Source organism: Pogoniulus pusillus, chromosome 30, assembly GCF_015220805.1.
Source record: "Pogoniulus pusillus isolate bPogPus1 chromosome 30, bPogPus1.pri, whole genome shotgun sequence".
Lineage (NCBI taxonomy): Eukaryota > Metazoa > Chordata > Aves > Piciformes > Lybiidae > Pogoniulus > Pogoniulus pusillus.
In genome coordinates, this window is record NC_087293.1 from 1,545,218 (window position 1) to 1,562,444 (window position 17,227).

At 61.3% G+C, this 17,227-nt stretch overlaps 1 protein-coding gene across 3 annotated transcripts in view; it reads right to left on the reverse strand.

Moving 5' to 3' along the window:
* OSBP2 (oxysterol binding protein 2) overlaps nucleotides 1-17,227 on the reverse strand; it is a 113,293-nt gene that overhangs the window by 23,787 nt on the left and 72,279 nt on the right. For all 3 annotated transcript variants that reach the window (XM_064168814.1, XM_064168815.1, XM_064168816.1), the window contains one exon: nucleotides 16,516-16,766. In XM_064168814.1, the coding sequence (XP_064024884.1) occupies nucleotides 16,516-16,766 (251 nt within the window). The remainder of the gene's footprint in view (nucleotides 1-16,515; nucleotides 16,767-17,227) is intronic.

Below are 17,227 nucleotides of genomic sequence, written 5' to 3' on the forward strand. Positions count from 1 at the left end.
CCAGGATGCTGGTGGCCTTCTTGGCTACCTGGGCACACTCTGGCTCACCTTCAGCCAGCTGCTGGCCTGCATCCCCAGGTCCTTATCCACCAGGCAGCGTTTCAGTGAGGGTTGAGGTCGACTGAACCCCTCTGGGGCAGCCTCCTGGGGCACCTCAGTGCAGGTTGTGGTGCCCTGCCAGGCGCTGAGCCCAGGTGGATGTGTTCAGAGCTGCAAGGATGCTGAGGACTCGCCCTTGGCTGGGGAGGCTGCGGTGCAGCGTCAGCAGCACAGCTGTGTCCCAGGCTCCTGCTGACTCCAGGAAGGAAAGGACCACTTCAGCTGCAGGCTGCAGGCACACCCAGCACAGGCAGGCAGGCAGGCACTGGGTCCCCAGCTCAATGGAGCCAGAGCTCCTCCTCCGATCGAGCCCTGAAAAGGAGCTGATTGAGCACAGCTGGTGGCTGCTTTGTCTGCTGCCCTCCTGGCGCTGAAGTGGCAGGCAAAGGAAGGGGCTGGGTGAGAAGCAGATCCATGGATGCACTGAACGGGTTGGGGGTTGGAAGGGAGCTTCAAGCTCACCCAGTGCCAACCCCTGCTCATCCAGCCTGGCCTTCAACACCTCCTCCAGGGAGGCTGTGGAGCACAGAAGCACCCAATGTGATCTTTGATCACATTGGGTGCTTCTGTGCTCCACAGCCTCCCTGGGAAACCTGTGCCAGGCTCTCACCACCCTCAACCTGTGCCACGCTCTCACCACCCTCAACCTGTGCCACGCTCTCAGCACCCTCAACCTGTGCATCCCCAGGGCTCTGCCATGGGGTTCAGATCAGCTCAGTCTCAGCAGTCAAGCCTGAATCAAGCAGCTTGGAAGAGACTCTCCAAGCCCAGCCCAGCACCCAGCCCTGCCCAATCACCCAGACCATGGCACTAAGTGCCCCAGCCAGGCTTGGCTTCAACACCTCCAGCCACAGCCACTCCACCACCTCCCTGGGCAGCCCATTCCAATGCCAATCACTCTCTCTGCCAACAACTTGGGCTCTGTGTAATCCAGCACTACAGAGAGGATTAGTGTGGAGCAGCAGCAGATCACTGCTGGGCTCACAGGCTCTAATCCTGCCCCCCACACAGCCCCATGGGCACCAGGCACTCAGCACCACCAAAAGCAAGGCTCTGGAGTCTCCTACTTTGGAGTCTTTCAAAGCCCACCTGGGTCCTCTACAGACAGCTCTGGGTGTCTCTGGAGCTCCCTCTCAACCTCTGATGTTCTGTGACTCTCTGAGGCCAACATCTGCCAAGGACCACAGCAAGGGCAGCCAGGAGCTGTGACCTGGGAAAGGCCACAGAAGGATGGAATGGTTTGGGTCAGAAGGGACCTCAGAGGTCATCCAAGATGCCAAATGGTTTGCATCTGTGCTCCCAAGATGAAACTCCTGCAGGCCTTGTGACTAGGAACTGAGAAAGTGAAAGGGGAAATGGAACCACAGAAGGGCTCAGGTTGGGAGGGACCTCAGAGAGCATCTCCTGCAACCTCTTGGCTGCTCAAGGCTTCATCCAGCCTGGCCTTGAACAGCTCCTCCAGGGAGGTTGTGGAGCACAGAAGCACAGAATGTGATCAAAGATCACATTCTGTGCTTCTGTGCTCCACAACCTCCCTGGGAAACCTGTGCCAGGCTCTCACCACCCTCAACCTGTGCCAGGCTCTCACCACCCCTCAACCTGTGCCAACCTCTCACCACCCTCAACACCTCACACTGCACAACTTCTCCCTCAGCTCCAAACCATTCCCCCTTGGCCTGCCTCAGACCCCCTCAGCACAAGTCCCTGCAGGAGCCCTTCAGCTCTTGGCAGCAGCTCTGAGCTGCCCCTGGAGCCTTCTCCCCTGCAGGCTGCACCCCCCCAGCTCCCTCAGCCTGTGCCCACAGCAGAGCTGCTCCAGCCCTGGCAGTATCTCTGTGGCCTCCATGTCAAGATCCAGGAACTGCTCTCCAAGCATCCTTCTCTGTTGGACCTGAAGTAGTTCCTTTCTTCCTCAGGTCCCTTCCTACACCTCAGGGATTTGCTGCATGCTCACAGCTTTTGCCCCCTTCCACCCTAAACCTCACCAAGCAGGACCTGGCATCCTGCATCAGCCACAGTGGAGGGACTGGCATGCCAAAGACGTGCCAGGACCAGCTCAGAAGATGCACAGGAAGCTGAGAGCATGCTGAAACCTCCTGCTGCAGAGTGGCCAGCCCTGAATCCTGCCCTTGCAGGGCTTCACTGCCCTCCCACAGCAGCTCTCATGCTTTTAGCTTCTCCACTCACTGCTCTCACCCACCTGGCATCACCCACCTGGTGCCAAAAAGCATCTCACAGAGCTGCAGCCTGGCAGGGGATGGAAGGGACCTGCAGAGAGCAGCCAGAGCAGGGCACCCAGGGCAGGGCACACACAGCACAGCCAGGGGGGCTTGGCAAGGCTCCAGAGCAGGAGACTCCACAGCCTCTCTGGGCAGCCTGCTCCAGGCTCCAGCACCCTCACAACAAACAACTTTCTCCTCAGCCTCACCTCCAACCTCCTGGCTCCCACCTTAGCCCTCTTGGGCCTTGTGCTGGCCCTGGGCACCCCCAGGCAGAGCCTGGCACCTTCATCCTGCCCCCAGCCCTCAGCTAGTGCCAGACATTGCTCAGGTCCCCTCTCAGCCTTCTCCCCTCAGACTCAACGCCCCCAGGGCTCTCAGGCTTCTCAGTTCCTGCCCTGGGGAAGCTCCTGGCAATCAGCTCTTCCCCTCCCACAGCTCCTGCAGTTTCCTCCTGGCTTGCCCAAGCCACCAAACCCTGCACAGGCACTCGCCCAGCAGCCTGCAGAGCACAGTGCCAGCCCCACGAGGGCAGCTGAGCTCTGCTCCCACCCCCGCCCCGAGCCCCGATCCTGCCTCTGCTGCCCCCGGAGGGCTCTGCCCTGCACAGGCTCTGACACAGAGGAGTTAAGGAGGCTCTGGCTGGCTTCTCTCCTGCCTCCCGATGGAGCCATCTCTGCGGGCTGCGGGCGCAGCTGTCCCCAGCGCAGGCGGGCGGCGAGCAGCTGGCATTGCCCATGGGCAGCTCCGACCCTGGGAGCTGGAGGAAGCTGCTGGGGTTGGACCCTGGGTTTCAGCCTCGTGTGGTGCCTTTGCAAAGAGCTCTGCTGTGCCAGGTGCTGCAGGAACAGGGCTTGCCCTGAGCAGCTCTGCTCCTTCCCACCCACCTCCTGCTGCCACAACTGCCCGGGTAAGGCCGGAGTGGTGCTGGCATCGCAGTGCCTTCTCTGGCAGAAGCTGGAGGAAGGAGGCAGAGAGAAGCAGCTGGGGGCACAGAATCAGAGAGTGGGTTTGGATGGAAGAGACCTTTAAGACCATCCAGTGCAACCCTGAACTCAGCAGTGCCAGGGCACCACCAACCCATGGCCCTCAGCACCACATCTCCACGGCTCTGAAACACCACCAGGGATGGAGACTCCACCACTGGCCTGGGCAGCCTGGCACAGGCCTGGGCAGCACACAAGGGGAAGAAATTGTTCCTTGTGTCCAACCTAAACCTCCCCTGGGGCAACTTGAGGCCAGTTCCTCTTGTCCTGTCACTGGTTCCTTGTGAGCAGAGCCCAACCCCCAGCTGGCTGCAGCCTCCTGTCAGGCAGCTGCAGAGAGCACTGAGTTCTGCCCTCAGCCTCCTCTCCTCCAGGCTGCACCTCCCCAGCTCCCTCAGCTGCCCCTCCCCAGCCCTGCTCTCCAGACCTTCCCCCAGCTTGGCTGCCCTTCTCTGGATCAGTTCCAGCCCCTCAATGTCCTTCTTGGAGTGAGGGACCCAAAACTGAGCCCAGGACTCAAGGTGTGGCCACACCAGTGCCAGTCCAGGGGGACACTCCCTGCTGTGGTCCTGCTGGCCACTGTGTCTGCATGCCAGGTACCTTCCCAGCCACCTGGGTGTAACTCTGGCTGATCTTCAGCCACCTCTCAGCCACTGAGCAGTTTCCATCAGCACCATCCTGGGCAAAAGCCAAGCACAACTTTGTGACCCCTGAAGACATTAACCCAGTGCCCCTCTGCTACTTGCCCTCGCCAGACTCCTGCCCCACGGTGCTAAGCAGCAGCAGGCACAGAGCTGGCAGCTGCCAGAGGACCACAGAAGCCTGGGCAGGACGTGGCAGGGCAGAGCCTGGCTGGGCTGCCTCAGGGCTGGGCAGGCTGCAGCGGGACACTGCTGACAGCGCAGTCCCCAGCTCTGCCGCGCTAAGCCCACCAGGAGCCAGCCCTGCTGACCCAGCAGCTGCCCGGGCACAGGCTGCCATGGCAATGTGGCCAGAGCACAGGGAGGCAGAGCTGGCAGAGGCACCCCCACGCTGGGGACAGATGTGTCCCCACCTCAGAACCAGGGAGGAAAGGACCTCTGCAGCTCGCCCAGGCCAACCCCTGCAGCCAGCAGGGACAGCCCCAGCTAGAGCAGGCTGCTCACAGCCCCAGTGGCCACTGCAGGTTGAGCACAGCCCCACACAAACTCACCTGCACTGCTGCCAGCCCTGGGGCAGCTCCCAGCTCTCTGGGCAGCCTGGCACAGGCTCTGCCCACCCTCAGGGCCAAGCATTTCTCCCCTCTCTCCACTCTCCATCTGCCTCCTTCAGCCCAAACCCTCCCCCCTTGGGCTCACAGTCCCAGACTGGCTTTGCTGGAAGGGACCTTTACAGCTGCCCCAGGCCAGCCCCTGCAGCCAGCAGGGACACCCCCAGCTAGAGCAGGCTGCTCACAGCCCCACACCCCCTGTCCTGCACTGCTGCCAGCCAGGGGGCATCCAGCACCTCTCAGGGGCCCTTCTCTCCACTCTCCATCTGCCTCTTTCAGCCCAAACCCTCCCCCCTTGCCCTGGCACCACAGGCCCTGCTCAGAAGCCTGTCTCCAGCAGAAGGTCTCCTTCTCTTCTCCAGGCTGAACAACCCCAAGTCCAAGCTCAGTAACCCCAAGTCCAAGCTCAGCAATCTCAGCTCCAGGCTCAACAACCCTCTTCTCACATGACACTAAGAGAAGAGCCCCAGTACAGAGTCTGAAGCCTCCTGGATTTGGGACAGTGAGGAGGAGGAGGAGGAGGAGGATGAGGAAGACAAGGAGGAGGAGGAGAGGAAGAGGTGAGGAGCCCCAGGGCATGGTGAGGATAAAGCAGGTCTGCCAGATCAGCAGGCACAGAGACCCCATGGACACCTGCGAGGTCTGAGCACCCACACCGGGGTACGACCTGGCTGGAAGGACTCAGGAGATGATGATGATGATGATGATGATGATGATGATGATGATGATGATGATGATGATGATGATGATGATGGGGGCTGGAGGAAGGCACTGCTTGCCTGGATAGCTCTGCTCTGCGATGCCCTCGAAGTCAGAGCAGCTGTAAAGGGCACACCAGAAGCCACCGCAGCAGCAGCAGCAGCAGCTCCGAACGCAGGCTGCCAACCTTCTGCCTGCCCCAACCCCTCTCTGGCAGCTGTCCCGACAGGGCCAGGCCCTAAGGTGACACCCACCACCCTCTGCCACCTTCCCCGGGGGCACAGCAGAGTGCCCATCAGTTATTTACCCGTCGGCGCGGCGCATCCGCAGCAGCAGGAGCCGGGACCCGCGGAGCTGCAGCCTCCCGGTCCCGGCAGGATTAGGCTTGGCTTGGGAGAGTTAATCCCGGGGCCGGGGCTTTTCTGGGTCGCTGACACGGTTCTCCCCGTGCCAATTAGCGCTCGTGGTTAGCGCCGCTCGTTACCGGAGCCAGCTCCCGCCCTGCGCCTTCGCCGCCGCCGGAGGCAGCGGCAGGAGGGACCCTGCCCTAGCGCCGGGGTCCCGCTCGGCGTTAGGGAGCAGAGCTCCTGCCTGGAGCTGCCGAGGCCAATCCTTCGCTGCTCGGTAAGCAAATCCAGGGGGGAAAGCGGCAGAGTCTGAGTTAACCCTGAGCTGGGAGGCTGCACAGAGCAGAGCTGCTCCAGCTCCGTCGCCTGCGCTGGGCTGAAACGTGCCCGGAGGGGGCTGCGGGAGAGCTGGGGAGGGACTTGTGACAAGGGCTGGGAGTGACAGGACGAGAAGCGATGGATTCGTGGATTCACGGAACGGTTTGGTGTTGGAAGGGAGCCTGGAGATCAGCCAGTGCCAGCTCCCTTCCCTGGCACGGGCAGGGACACCTCCCATCAGCACAGGCTGCTCAAGGGCTCATCCAGCCTGGTCCTGAACACCTCCTCCAAGGAGGTTGTGGAGCACAGAAGCACCCAATGTGATCTTTGATCACATTGGGTGCTTCTGTGCTCCACAACCTCCCTGGGAAACATGTGCCAGGGTTTCAGCACCCTCAACCTGTGCCAGTGTCTCCCTTGAAGGTCCTTTCCATCCCAACCCATTCCATGAATCTCTGAAGTGGGAGCAGCCCAGCAGCTGCTGTTCCCTTCTTGCTCAGCATCTCTGCCCCAGCAGTGCTGTGCAGGCTAAGAGGAGGCCAGGTCCAATGTCCTGCCTGTGCCACCATGGGTTTGGGAAGCCCAAGGGATGGCACTACAGAGTCACCCACACTGGCAGCTGCTTCTGTGCCAGGACCTGGTTGGGTTTGCACCCACAGCATCACCTTGAACATTTGGGCACCACAGGACTCTGTCTCCTGCCAGGTTTGAGGAGCTCTGGAACCAAACCCAAAGCCCTGCAGTAGCTAACCCAACACTAAACCACAGTGATCCACCACTGAGCCATGAGGAATCCACCACTGAACCACGAGGAATCCACCACTGGACCAGGAGGAATCCACCACTGGACCAGGAGGAATCCACCAAGGAAACATGAGGAATCCACTACTTGAACCACAGGAATCCACCACTGGACCATGAGGAATCCACCAAGGAAACATGAGGAATCCACCACTTGAACCACAGGAATCCACCACTGGACCATGAGGAATCCACCACTGGACCATGAGGAATCCACCACTCAACCATGAGGCATCCACCACTGGACCACAGAAATCCACCACTGGACCACAGAAATCCACCACTGAGCCATGAGGAATTCACCACTTGAACCATAGGAATCCACCAAGGAACAATGAGGAATCCACCATGGAACCACAGAAGTCCACCATGGAACCATGAGGAATCCACCAAGGAAATATGAGGAATCCACCACTGGACCATGAGGAATCCACCACTGGACCATGAGGAATCCACCAAGGAAATATGAGGAATCCACCACTGGACCATGAGGAATCCACCAAGGAAACATGAGGAATCCATCACTGAACCACAGGAATCCACCACTGGACCATGAGGAATCCACCAAGGAAATATGAGGAATCCACCACTGGACCACGAGGAATCCACCACTGGACCATGAGGAATCCACCAAGGAAACATGAGGAATCCACCATTTGAACCACAGGAATCCACCATCTGAACCAAAGGAATCCACCACTGAGCCATGAGGAACCTACCACTGAACCACAGGAATCCACCACTGGACCATGAGGAATCCACCAAGGAAATATGAGGAATCCACCACTGGACCATGAGGAATCCACCACTGGACCATGAGGAATCCATCACTGGACCATGAGGAATCCACCAAGGAAATATGAGGAATCCACCACTGGACCATGAGGAATCCACCACTGGACCATGAGGAATCCACCAAGGAAACATGAGGAATCCACCAAGGAAACATGAGGAATCCATCACTGGACCACGAGGAATCCACCACTGGACCATGAGGAATCCACTAAGGAAACATGAGGAATCCACCATTTGAACCACAGGAATCCACCACTGGACCATGAGGAATCCACCACTGGACCATGAGGAATCCACCAAGGAAACATGAGGAATCCACCATTTGAACCACAGGAATCCACCATCTGAACCAAAGGAATCCACCACTGAGCCATGAGGAACCTACCACTGAACCACAGGAATCCACCACTGGACCATGAGGAATCCACCACTTGAACACAGGAATCCACCACCTGAACCAAAGGAATCCACCACTGAGCCATGAGGAATCCACCACTGAACCATGAGGAATCCACCACTGGACCATGAGGAATCCACCACTGAACCACAGGAATCCACCACTGGACCATGAGGAATCCACCACTGGACCATGAGGAATCCACCACTTGAACCACAGGAATCCACCACTGGACCATGAGGAATCCACCACTGAACCACAGGAGTCCACCACGGAAGCAGAGGAACCCCAGCCTGGGCTGGGAGCTGCTCTGCTGCCCCTGGCACCAGCCCAAAGCCACCTTCAGGAGCAAGGATCAAGGCAGCAGCAGCCCCAGGAGCAGAGGAGGCTCCAGCACTGCCCAGACCAGCCCTGAAGATGGGACCTTGGAAGGCAGAGGAGCAGCTCTGGCCAAGCACATCCACCCACAGCTTGTGCCCTGGACCCCAGGAGTGCCCTCCTGGCACCAAGTAGGTCTCCAAATAAATCAGCTGAGCAGCTCCAACCCTTAGAGCCTCCACAAGCCCATCTCTGGTGCCCACCAGCTGCTCCTCGAGGCACCAGGAGATGGCACAAAGCCACCCCATCACTGCTTCTGAGGCAGAGGATGGCCCTCAGGGGCTCCAAGGAGAGAAATGCTGCCGGGGCTGCGGGGTGCAGCCTCAGGTGTGCTGCTGAGCACCCTGGAGAGGCTTAGAGGAGCAGCCCAGGGCTGCCTCCCGGGGGCGAAGCAGCAGAGGCTGCGGTCAGCGCCTGCAGCTCCAGCTGGGAGCTCTGCAGTAACCCTCCCGGCAGGGTGGCAGGGCTGAGGGATGCTCCTTGCTGCTGCCTCTTGAAGGCCACAGGGGGTAGGCACAGTGCCCTGCCCAGTGCTGGCACAGTGCCCTGCCCAGTGCTGGCACGCTCGGTGTGCTGGGCTCAGGTGGCCTCTCTTCAGGACTCCTGCTCCAGGTCTCACAGGACTCCCTCCCCACACAGCACCTCCAGCACAGCCTCACACCCTGCCCTGCCTGCCTCTGCCACTCTCTTTGCCCATGCTGCACCAGCCCAGCTGAGCCTTCCTCCAACTCTGCTCCTCAGAACCAAAGAATCACAGAATGGGTTGGGTTGAAAGGGACCTGGAAGGTTGCCTAGCTCCAGCCCCCTGCCCTGGACAGGGACACCCTGCTCTAGCCCAGGTTGCTCAAAGCCTCCTCCAGCCTGGCCTTGAACACCTCCAGAGATGAGATGTCCACAACTTGTCCAGGCAACCCCTTCCAGTGCCTCACCACCCTCGGAGCAAAGAACTTCTTTGGGGTTAAGAAACCTTAGGGGAAGACACAAACTGACCCAGGAGTGATGCCTGCCCAGGCCAAATCCCAGGCCCAAGCCCTGCTGCTCTCCATGCTCCATCCCTCAGGGAAGCACCACGCAGCAGGGGAGTGCTGCTGATGCTGCTGCAGGCTCACAGGCAGCTCAGCCACCTCCCAGCCCGGCTGTAGCCATCCCCATTCCCACTACAAACCTATTTCCAGCACCACCCACAGCCCTGCAGGCTCTTCCTGACGCCCAAGCTGGCTTCCTCTGCACGTCCACACAGCCCTGCTGCCTGCTGCCTGCTGCTGAAGGAGCAAACACACACACCCGGCTTGGGAAAGCCTCTCAGCATCACCAACTCCAGACCCCTGCTCTACAGCCCGCACCCTAAACCCAAGCACCACATCCCGATGGCTTCTGAACGCCTCCAGGCTCGGTGACCCCACCCCGGGCAGCCCATTCCAAAGCCTGACCACTCCCTGATGTCCAGTCCAAACCCAGCCAGTGGCAGCTTGAGGCCACTCCCTGCTGTCCCATCGCTGCTCACCTCGGGGCAGAGACCGGCACCGACCTCTCCACAACCTCCTTTCAGCTCACTGTAGGCAGTGATGAGGTCTCCCTCAGCCTCCTCTCTTTCAAAGCAAGAAGAGATGAAGCAGGAGCCTCCCCTGCTCCCTGGCAGAGGCTGCACACCCAGCCCGGGGCTCCTCGGCTCTGCTCCTCCAATTAACCCTTTCATTTCTTGCTCCTTAGCTTCTCATCCCTCCCACTCCTCCCCGGCCGCAGACTGGGACTTGCTCTTCGGCCTCTGCCCCTCCTCGCTGCTGCCAGCCCTGCTGGCACAGAGCCTCTGGGGCTCACCAAGGCTGAACTCTGCCATGGGCCTGCCCCCGTGCAGGGTGCTCAGGCAGGGCTGGCAGCAGGGCGAGCGGCGGCTGGCAGAGCTGCCTGCTGCAGACGCTCACCTGGAGCACAAAGGCTCCGCACCTCCCGCTCCGCCCCTGCCCGAACCTCCTCTGGCATCCCTCAGCCAGGGGCAGGCTCGGCTGCCTGCTCCTCCCGCTCCCTGCAGTGGGCTGAGGCAGCAGCCGGGGCACAGGGCGGGGGTGACCTTCGCGCAGAGCTCCTGCGTCTCCGTGGGGGTTTGTTTATTCCTCCTCGCTCGCTGCCGCTCCTCCAGGCTCCGCCGCATCTGCATAATCGCATCACAGGCAGCCGGATGCGAACCGCCAGCATCGGCCCCGAGCGCCCATCCCGCAGCACCCATCCCGCAGCACCCATCCCTCAGCACCCATCCATCGCAGCACCCATCCCTCAGCACCCATCCCAGAGCACCCATCCATCGCAGCACCCATCCCTCAGCACCCATCCATCGCAGCACCCATCCATTGCAGCACCCATCCCTCAGCACCCATCCCACAGCACCCATCCATCAGAGCACCCATCCCACAGCACCCATCCATCAGAGCACCCATCCCGCAGCACCCATCCCGCAGCACCCATCCATCGCAGCACCCATCCATCGCAGCACCCACCCCTCAGCACCCACCCCTCAGCACCCATCCATCGCAGCACCCATCCCACAACACCCATCCATCACAGCACCCATCCCTCAGCACCCATCCCGCAGCACCCATCCCTCAGCACCCATCCATCGCAGCACCCATCCATCGCAGCACCCATCCATCGCAGCACCCATCCCTCAGCACCCATCCATCGCAGCACCCATCCCTCAGCACCCATCCATCGCAGCACCCATCCATCGCAGCACCCATCCCTCAGCACCCATCCATCGCAGCACCCATCCATCGCAGCACCCATCCATCGCAGCACCCATCCCTCAGCACCCATCCATCGCAGCACCCATCCATCGCAGCACCCATCCATCGCAGCACCCATCCCTCAGCACCCATCCATCGCAGCACCCATCCATCGCAGCACCCATCCATCGCAGCACCCATCCCTCAGCACCCATCCATCGCAGCACCCATCCATCGCAGCACCCATCCCTCAGCACCCATCCATCGCAGAGCCCATCTATCGCAGAGCCCATCTATCGCAGAGCCCATCCATCGCAGCACCCATCCCTCAGCACCCATCCATCGCAGCACCCATCCATCGCAGCGCCCATCCATCGCAGCGCCCATCCATCGCAGCACCCATCCCGCAGCACCCATCCCTCAGCACCCATCCATCGCAGCACCCATCCATCGCAGCGCCCATCCATCGCAGCACCCATCCATCGCAGCACCCATCCATCACAGCACCCATCCCTCAGCACCCATCCATCGCAGCACCCATCCATCGCAGCACCCATTCCTCAGCACCCATCCATCGCAGCACCCATCCATCGCAGCACCCATCCCTCAGCACCCATCCATCGCAGCACCCATCCATCGCAGCACCCATCTATCGCAGAGCCCATCCATCGCAGCGCCCATCCATCGCAGCGCCCATCCATCGCAGCGCCCATCCATCGCAGCACCCATCCATCGCAGCACCCATCCATCGCAGCACCCATTCCTCAGCACCCATCCATTGCAGCACCCATCCATCGCAGCACCCATCCATCGCAGCACCCATTCCTCAGCACCCATCCATCGCAGCACCCATTCCTCAGCACCCATCCATCACAGCACCCATCCATCGCAGCACCCATTCCTCAGCACCCATCCATCGCAGCACCCATTCCTCAGCACCCATCCATCACAGCACCCATCCATCGCAGCACCCATCCATCGCAGCACCCATCCCTCGCAGCACCCATTCCTCAGCACCCATCCATCGCAGCACCCATCCATCGCAGCGCCCATCCATCGCAGCACCCATTCCTCAGCACCCATCCATCACAGCACCCATCCATCGCAGCGCCCATCCATCGCAGCACCCATTCCTCAGCACCCATCCATCACAGCACCCATCCATCGCAGCACCCATTCCTCAGCACCCATCCATCGCAGCACCCATTCCTCAGCACCCATCCATCACAGCACCCATCCATCGCAGCACCCATCCATCACAGCACCCATCCCTCGCAGCACCCATTCCTCAGCACGCATCCATCGCAGCACCCATCCATCGCAGCACCCATCCATCACAGCACCCATCCATCGCAGCACCCATCCATCGCAGCACCCATCCATCGCAGCACCCATTCCTCAGCACCCATCCATCACAGCACCCATCCATCGCAGAGCCCGTCCCTCAGCACCCATCCCCGCAGCACCTATCCCAGAGCACCCATCCATCGCAGCACCTATCCCTGGAACACCTATCTCTGGAGCATCCCATCCCCACAGCACCCATCCCTGGATCATCCATCCTGGAGAGCATCCAGCTCTGGATTGCAGAGCACCCATCCCCACAGCACCCATCTCTAAGCACCCATCCCCAAGCACCCATCTGCACAGCCCCTAGCCCTGCAGCACCCATCCCTTCCTGCTGTGGGCAGCAAAGCCCATCCCTGCCCTGCCCTGCCCCGCCCTGCCCCGTCGCTTCCCTTGCCCCTGGCCAGCTCCTAGGCAGAAGCAGGTCCCAAGACTCCTGTGAGCCTGGCACGGCTCAGGGAGGGGGCAGGGCACACAGCTCCTGGGCGTGTGGTGGAGCTGGCAGCTCCTGCGACTGAACTCAGAGGTGCAAGCAGAGACCTGAAGGCAGGGCAAGCTCCGTGACAAACATGGCACTGTCCCCAGCCAGCCAAGGCACAGATGAGCCACAGTGTGCCCTGCAAAAGCCAATCTCTGCTGCACGGGGGGAGGTGGTGCCCTCAGAGGCAGGGTTTGGCTGTGCTGGCTGCAGCAGGTCAATGAGGCTTGGTGCCAGGGCCAGGGCAGAGGGTGGATGTGGAGTACCCACACAGCAGCACCAGCTGCTGGCTGGGACCTCTGCAGGGGGGAGCTGGCAAGCAAGAGCCATTTAATAGCTCTTAAAGCTGGAGCTGCTGGAGGGGGTCCAGAGGTCACAAAGGTGATCAGATCAGAGGGCTGGAGCAGCTCTGCCGTGGGCACAGGCTGGCAGAGTTGGGGCTGTGCAGCCTGCACAGGAGAAGGCTGCAGGCAGAGCTCAGAGCTGCACTGCAGGAGCTGCAGGGGAGCTGCAGGCAGGCTGGGGAGGGACTGCTCAGAAGGGGCTGTGGGCACAGGCCCAGGGCAGTGGTTTGGCAGTGGAGCAGGGCAGAGGTAGGTTGGGCACCAGGAGGCAGTTGTGGCCAGGGAGGGTGTGGAGAGCCTGGCCCAGGCTGCCCAGGGCTGTGCTTGAGGCCCCATCCCTGCAGCCATCCAAGCTGAGCCTTGCTGTGTCCCTGTGCAGCCTGCCCTGGCTGCAGCTGTCCCTGCTGCCTGCAGGGGTGGGCAGGATCACAGAATCAAGCAGGCTGGAAGAGAGCTCCAAGCTCACCCAGCCCTGTCCAATCACCCAGACCATGGCACTAAGTGTCCCATCCAGGTTTGGCTTCAACACCTCCAAGGACAGAGACTCCACCACCTCCCTGGGCAACCCATTCCAATGCCAATCACTAGCATCCAGCCTGAACCTGCCCTGGCACAACTTGAGACCTTGGATGCCCTTGGAGGGTCCCTTCCAGCCCGATGCCAGCTGTGAAGCTGTCACTGTGTAACTCCTCCTGCAAGGCACTACCACAGCAGCCTGCGGGGTTGAGTGGCCCTGAGAACGGGGTGGGGATGGAGGTGGGCAGCAGCAGGGGTATCTTCACCTGCTGCCAGGGCATGGCTTGGCCCCTGTGCTTCTCTGTGGCAATGCTTTGTGTTTCTGTACAGCTCTCAGGCCCTCTGCACAATGCCAGCCCCAAGCCCATCAGAGGCTCCCCAGGTAGGAGCCATGCAGCAGCTGGCAGCAGGCACCACCCTGTGCAAGGTGCAAAAAGAGATGGGTGCAGGACAAGGTGATAGTGTAGCTAATGCCCACCACGGTGCCAGGCTGCCACTCCTCCTCCCCTCCTGCCTTCCATGACCCTGCCCTGCTCTTCCTTTTGCTTTTCTAATCCATCCCCTTGCAAATTGTCACTGCTTTGTGGGGTCAGAGTCCCCCTGCCCACCTCTCCATGCCCTCCTCCCAAAATGCCAGCCTCCTCAGCAGGCTGCCAGAGCCACAACCAGCCCCCAGAGCTGCCACTCTGCTCCCACCTGGCTTCCTCCACGTTACAGCCTCTGCCTTTCAGAGACCATCTCCAGACTCAGCCAGAAGCTGAAGTCCAAAAGGATGCTGTTACAAACAGGGCTCTGGTGTCCACTCAAAGCCAGCTCTGCTCCCTCCCTGGCCCCTCTCACTGCTCAGGGTTTTGGCCAAACCATGCTGCTGCTGCTTCTCACCCTGAACAGGACTCTTCATGTCTCTTCCAACCAGGCTGACTCTATGATTCTGTGGTTTCCTACCATCCAGACAGCCTCACTCAAGCTTTTATCACATCACAGCCACCACAACCTCCTCCTCTCCAACCTGGACCCAGCAAATAATTGCTCTGCTCATCCCTTCCTAAAAGGCTGCTGGAGAACTCAGACAATCACAGAGTCACAGATGGTAGGAGGCTGGGATGAAGCTCCAGAGAGCAGCCAGCCCCAGCCCTGCCAGAGCAGGGCACCCAGGGCAGGGCACACACAGCACAGCCAGGGGGGCTTGGCAAGGCTCCAGAGCAGGAGACTCCACAGCCTCTCTGGGCAGCCTGCTCCAGGCTCCAGCACCCTCACAACAAACAACTTTCTCCTCAGCCTCACCTCCAACTTCCTGGCTCCCACCTTAGCCCTCCTGGGCCTTGTGCTGGCCCTGGGCACCCCCAGGCACAGCCTGGCACCTTCATCCTGCCCCCCAGCCCTCAGCTAGTGCCAGACATTGCTCAGGTCCCCTCTCAGCCTTCTCCTCTGCAGGCTAAGCAGCCCCAGGGCTCTCAGCCTTCCTCCCTGGCAGAGCTGCTCCAGGCCCTTCAGCATCCTCACAACCTGCACTGGACTCTCTCCAGCTGCTCCCTGTCTCTCTGGAACTTGCAGAGCCCCAGAACTCCTGGATGCAGCACCCCAGCTGTGGTGTCAGCAGGGCAGAGAGCAGCAATTCCCTTCCCCACATCCCCTCCCTCAGCCAAGCTCTGCTGTGCTGCTCTCACCACACTGCCAGCCCTGCTCCAAAACTCCCCTCAGCTCTCCCCGGGGAGAGCCCTGCATAAGCACCCCAAGGCTGCTCCACAACACCAGACACCAGCTCAGGAAGCCTTCTTCTCTCCACGGGGACAAAACCCTGCGAGCAGTGCCGGGGAGGGAGCTGCAGCTGGGGACTGCTGGGGCCACAGAGCTCCCCAGTGCCCTCCAGCCCCTGCTGTGGGCTCTGAAGAGGTTTTCCAGGCTCACACAAAGCAACACACGACCTCCTTTTGCTGAGGGCTGGGACAGTCACAATTCCCCCAGCTCTGCCTGCATCTACCACTCCAGCTCCGGTGGCCTTTGGGACTGGTTTGGTTTGGTTTTTCCCTTTAAATCTTGCATTCACAGTGTCACAGTATCACAGCATCACCAAGATTGGAAGAGACCTCACAGATCATCAAGTCCAACCCTTTACCACAGAGCTCAAGGCCAGACCATGGCACCAAGTGCCACGTCCAACCTTGCCTTGAACTGCCCCAGGGATGGCTCCCCGGGAAAGGTCTGCCTCAGTGCCACGGGGGCAGGGCCCACACCCCGACCAGGAGCTGACCACGAAAATAAGCAGGAAGCAGCAGAAAAAGCAGCAGAGGGCAGGGAGCAGCTCCGGCGGCAGCCTCCAGCTCCGCGGGCCGGGAGAGCAGAGCCCGCAGCAGGCAGCGCTGGCACCCCGAGGGGGGTGAACTGCCCAGCTCGGGTCAGACGAGAGCAGCTTCATGGAAGTCCGAGGATGAGAGCGATGCGGGGGGCGTGGGGCTGAGCCTGCAGCAGCCACAGGCTCCCAGCTGCTGCGCCAGCCCAGTCACCCCCTGCCAAAGCCCCCCCCCCAGCCCTTGGCACCCCAAACCTCTGCCCCACCCACCTGTCCCGTTCGGGGGCAGCTCCCCAGAGGGCACTCCGGCATGATGTGCCAGCCCTGCCTCGGAAGCTTACCCACGCCCATGCCCGCTCCCGCAGCTGCTCCTTCCCAACCTCACACCGCCGGCAGCGAGCCCCCGGCCGTGCCCGCGCCCCGCACCGGCACCCGAACCGCTGCCCGCGGAGCAGAGGGGACCGTGCGGGAGGGCAGGGGAGGGCTGGGGCAGGAGGGGGAGGAGGAGGAGGAGGAGGGCGGCAGCGGCACTCACGTTGATCATAGCATTGGAGGTGATGCGGAAGAGCGTGGCTCGCTCGTTCACCGCCTTCAGCTTCTCGCCGCCGTCGGCAGGCAGGCGCAGGTTCTCCAGCTCGCTGAGCGAGCGCTGCAGGGCGGCGCCGTGCTTGGCGATCAGCTCGTTGCAGGTGCTCAGGTCCTCCAGCTTGCTCGACAGGGTCTTCAGCGTGCCCTGCAGCTCGCCCTTGTCTGACTGCGAGGCTGGCTCCTCGTCGCCGGAGTCATCTGCGGAGGGAGGGATGGAGGGACAACGGTTTCCATGGCTACCCCCTGCCCGTGCTCACCGCGGCGGCCCCGGGGACACCCCCTGCCCCTTCCTGCCCGCCGGCGGCTCCGGGAGGCATCGTCGCCACGGGACCCAAGTGTGGTGTGCGGAGATGGGACCCGCGGCCCCGAGGGTGCATCTGAAGGGGTCCTGCGGCTGCCGCCGGGATGCGGCTCAAGGGTGCGGAGGCTAAGTGGCACCGGGAGGGGGCACGGGGCAAAGCTCTCCCCTCCACAGCAGGCACAGGAGGCAGGCACGATGCCAACGTGCCCCGCACCTGGGCTCCGCAAGGTCTGCTACGGGCAGGATGAAGTATTTCGCCCGAGGGAAAGGTCGCAACGCCACGGGGAGAGCAACAGCCTTTAGCCAAAACCATCACCACGCCTTCGGGAGGCAGAAAACTCCACCCTCGGCAGCTCAG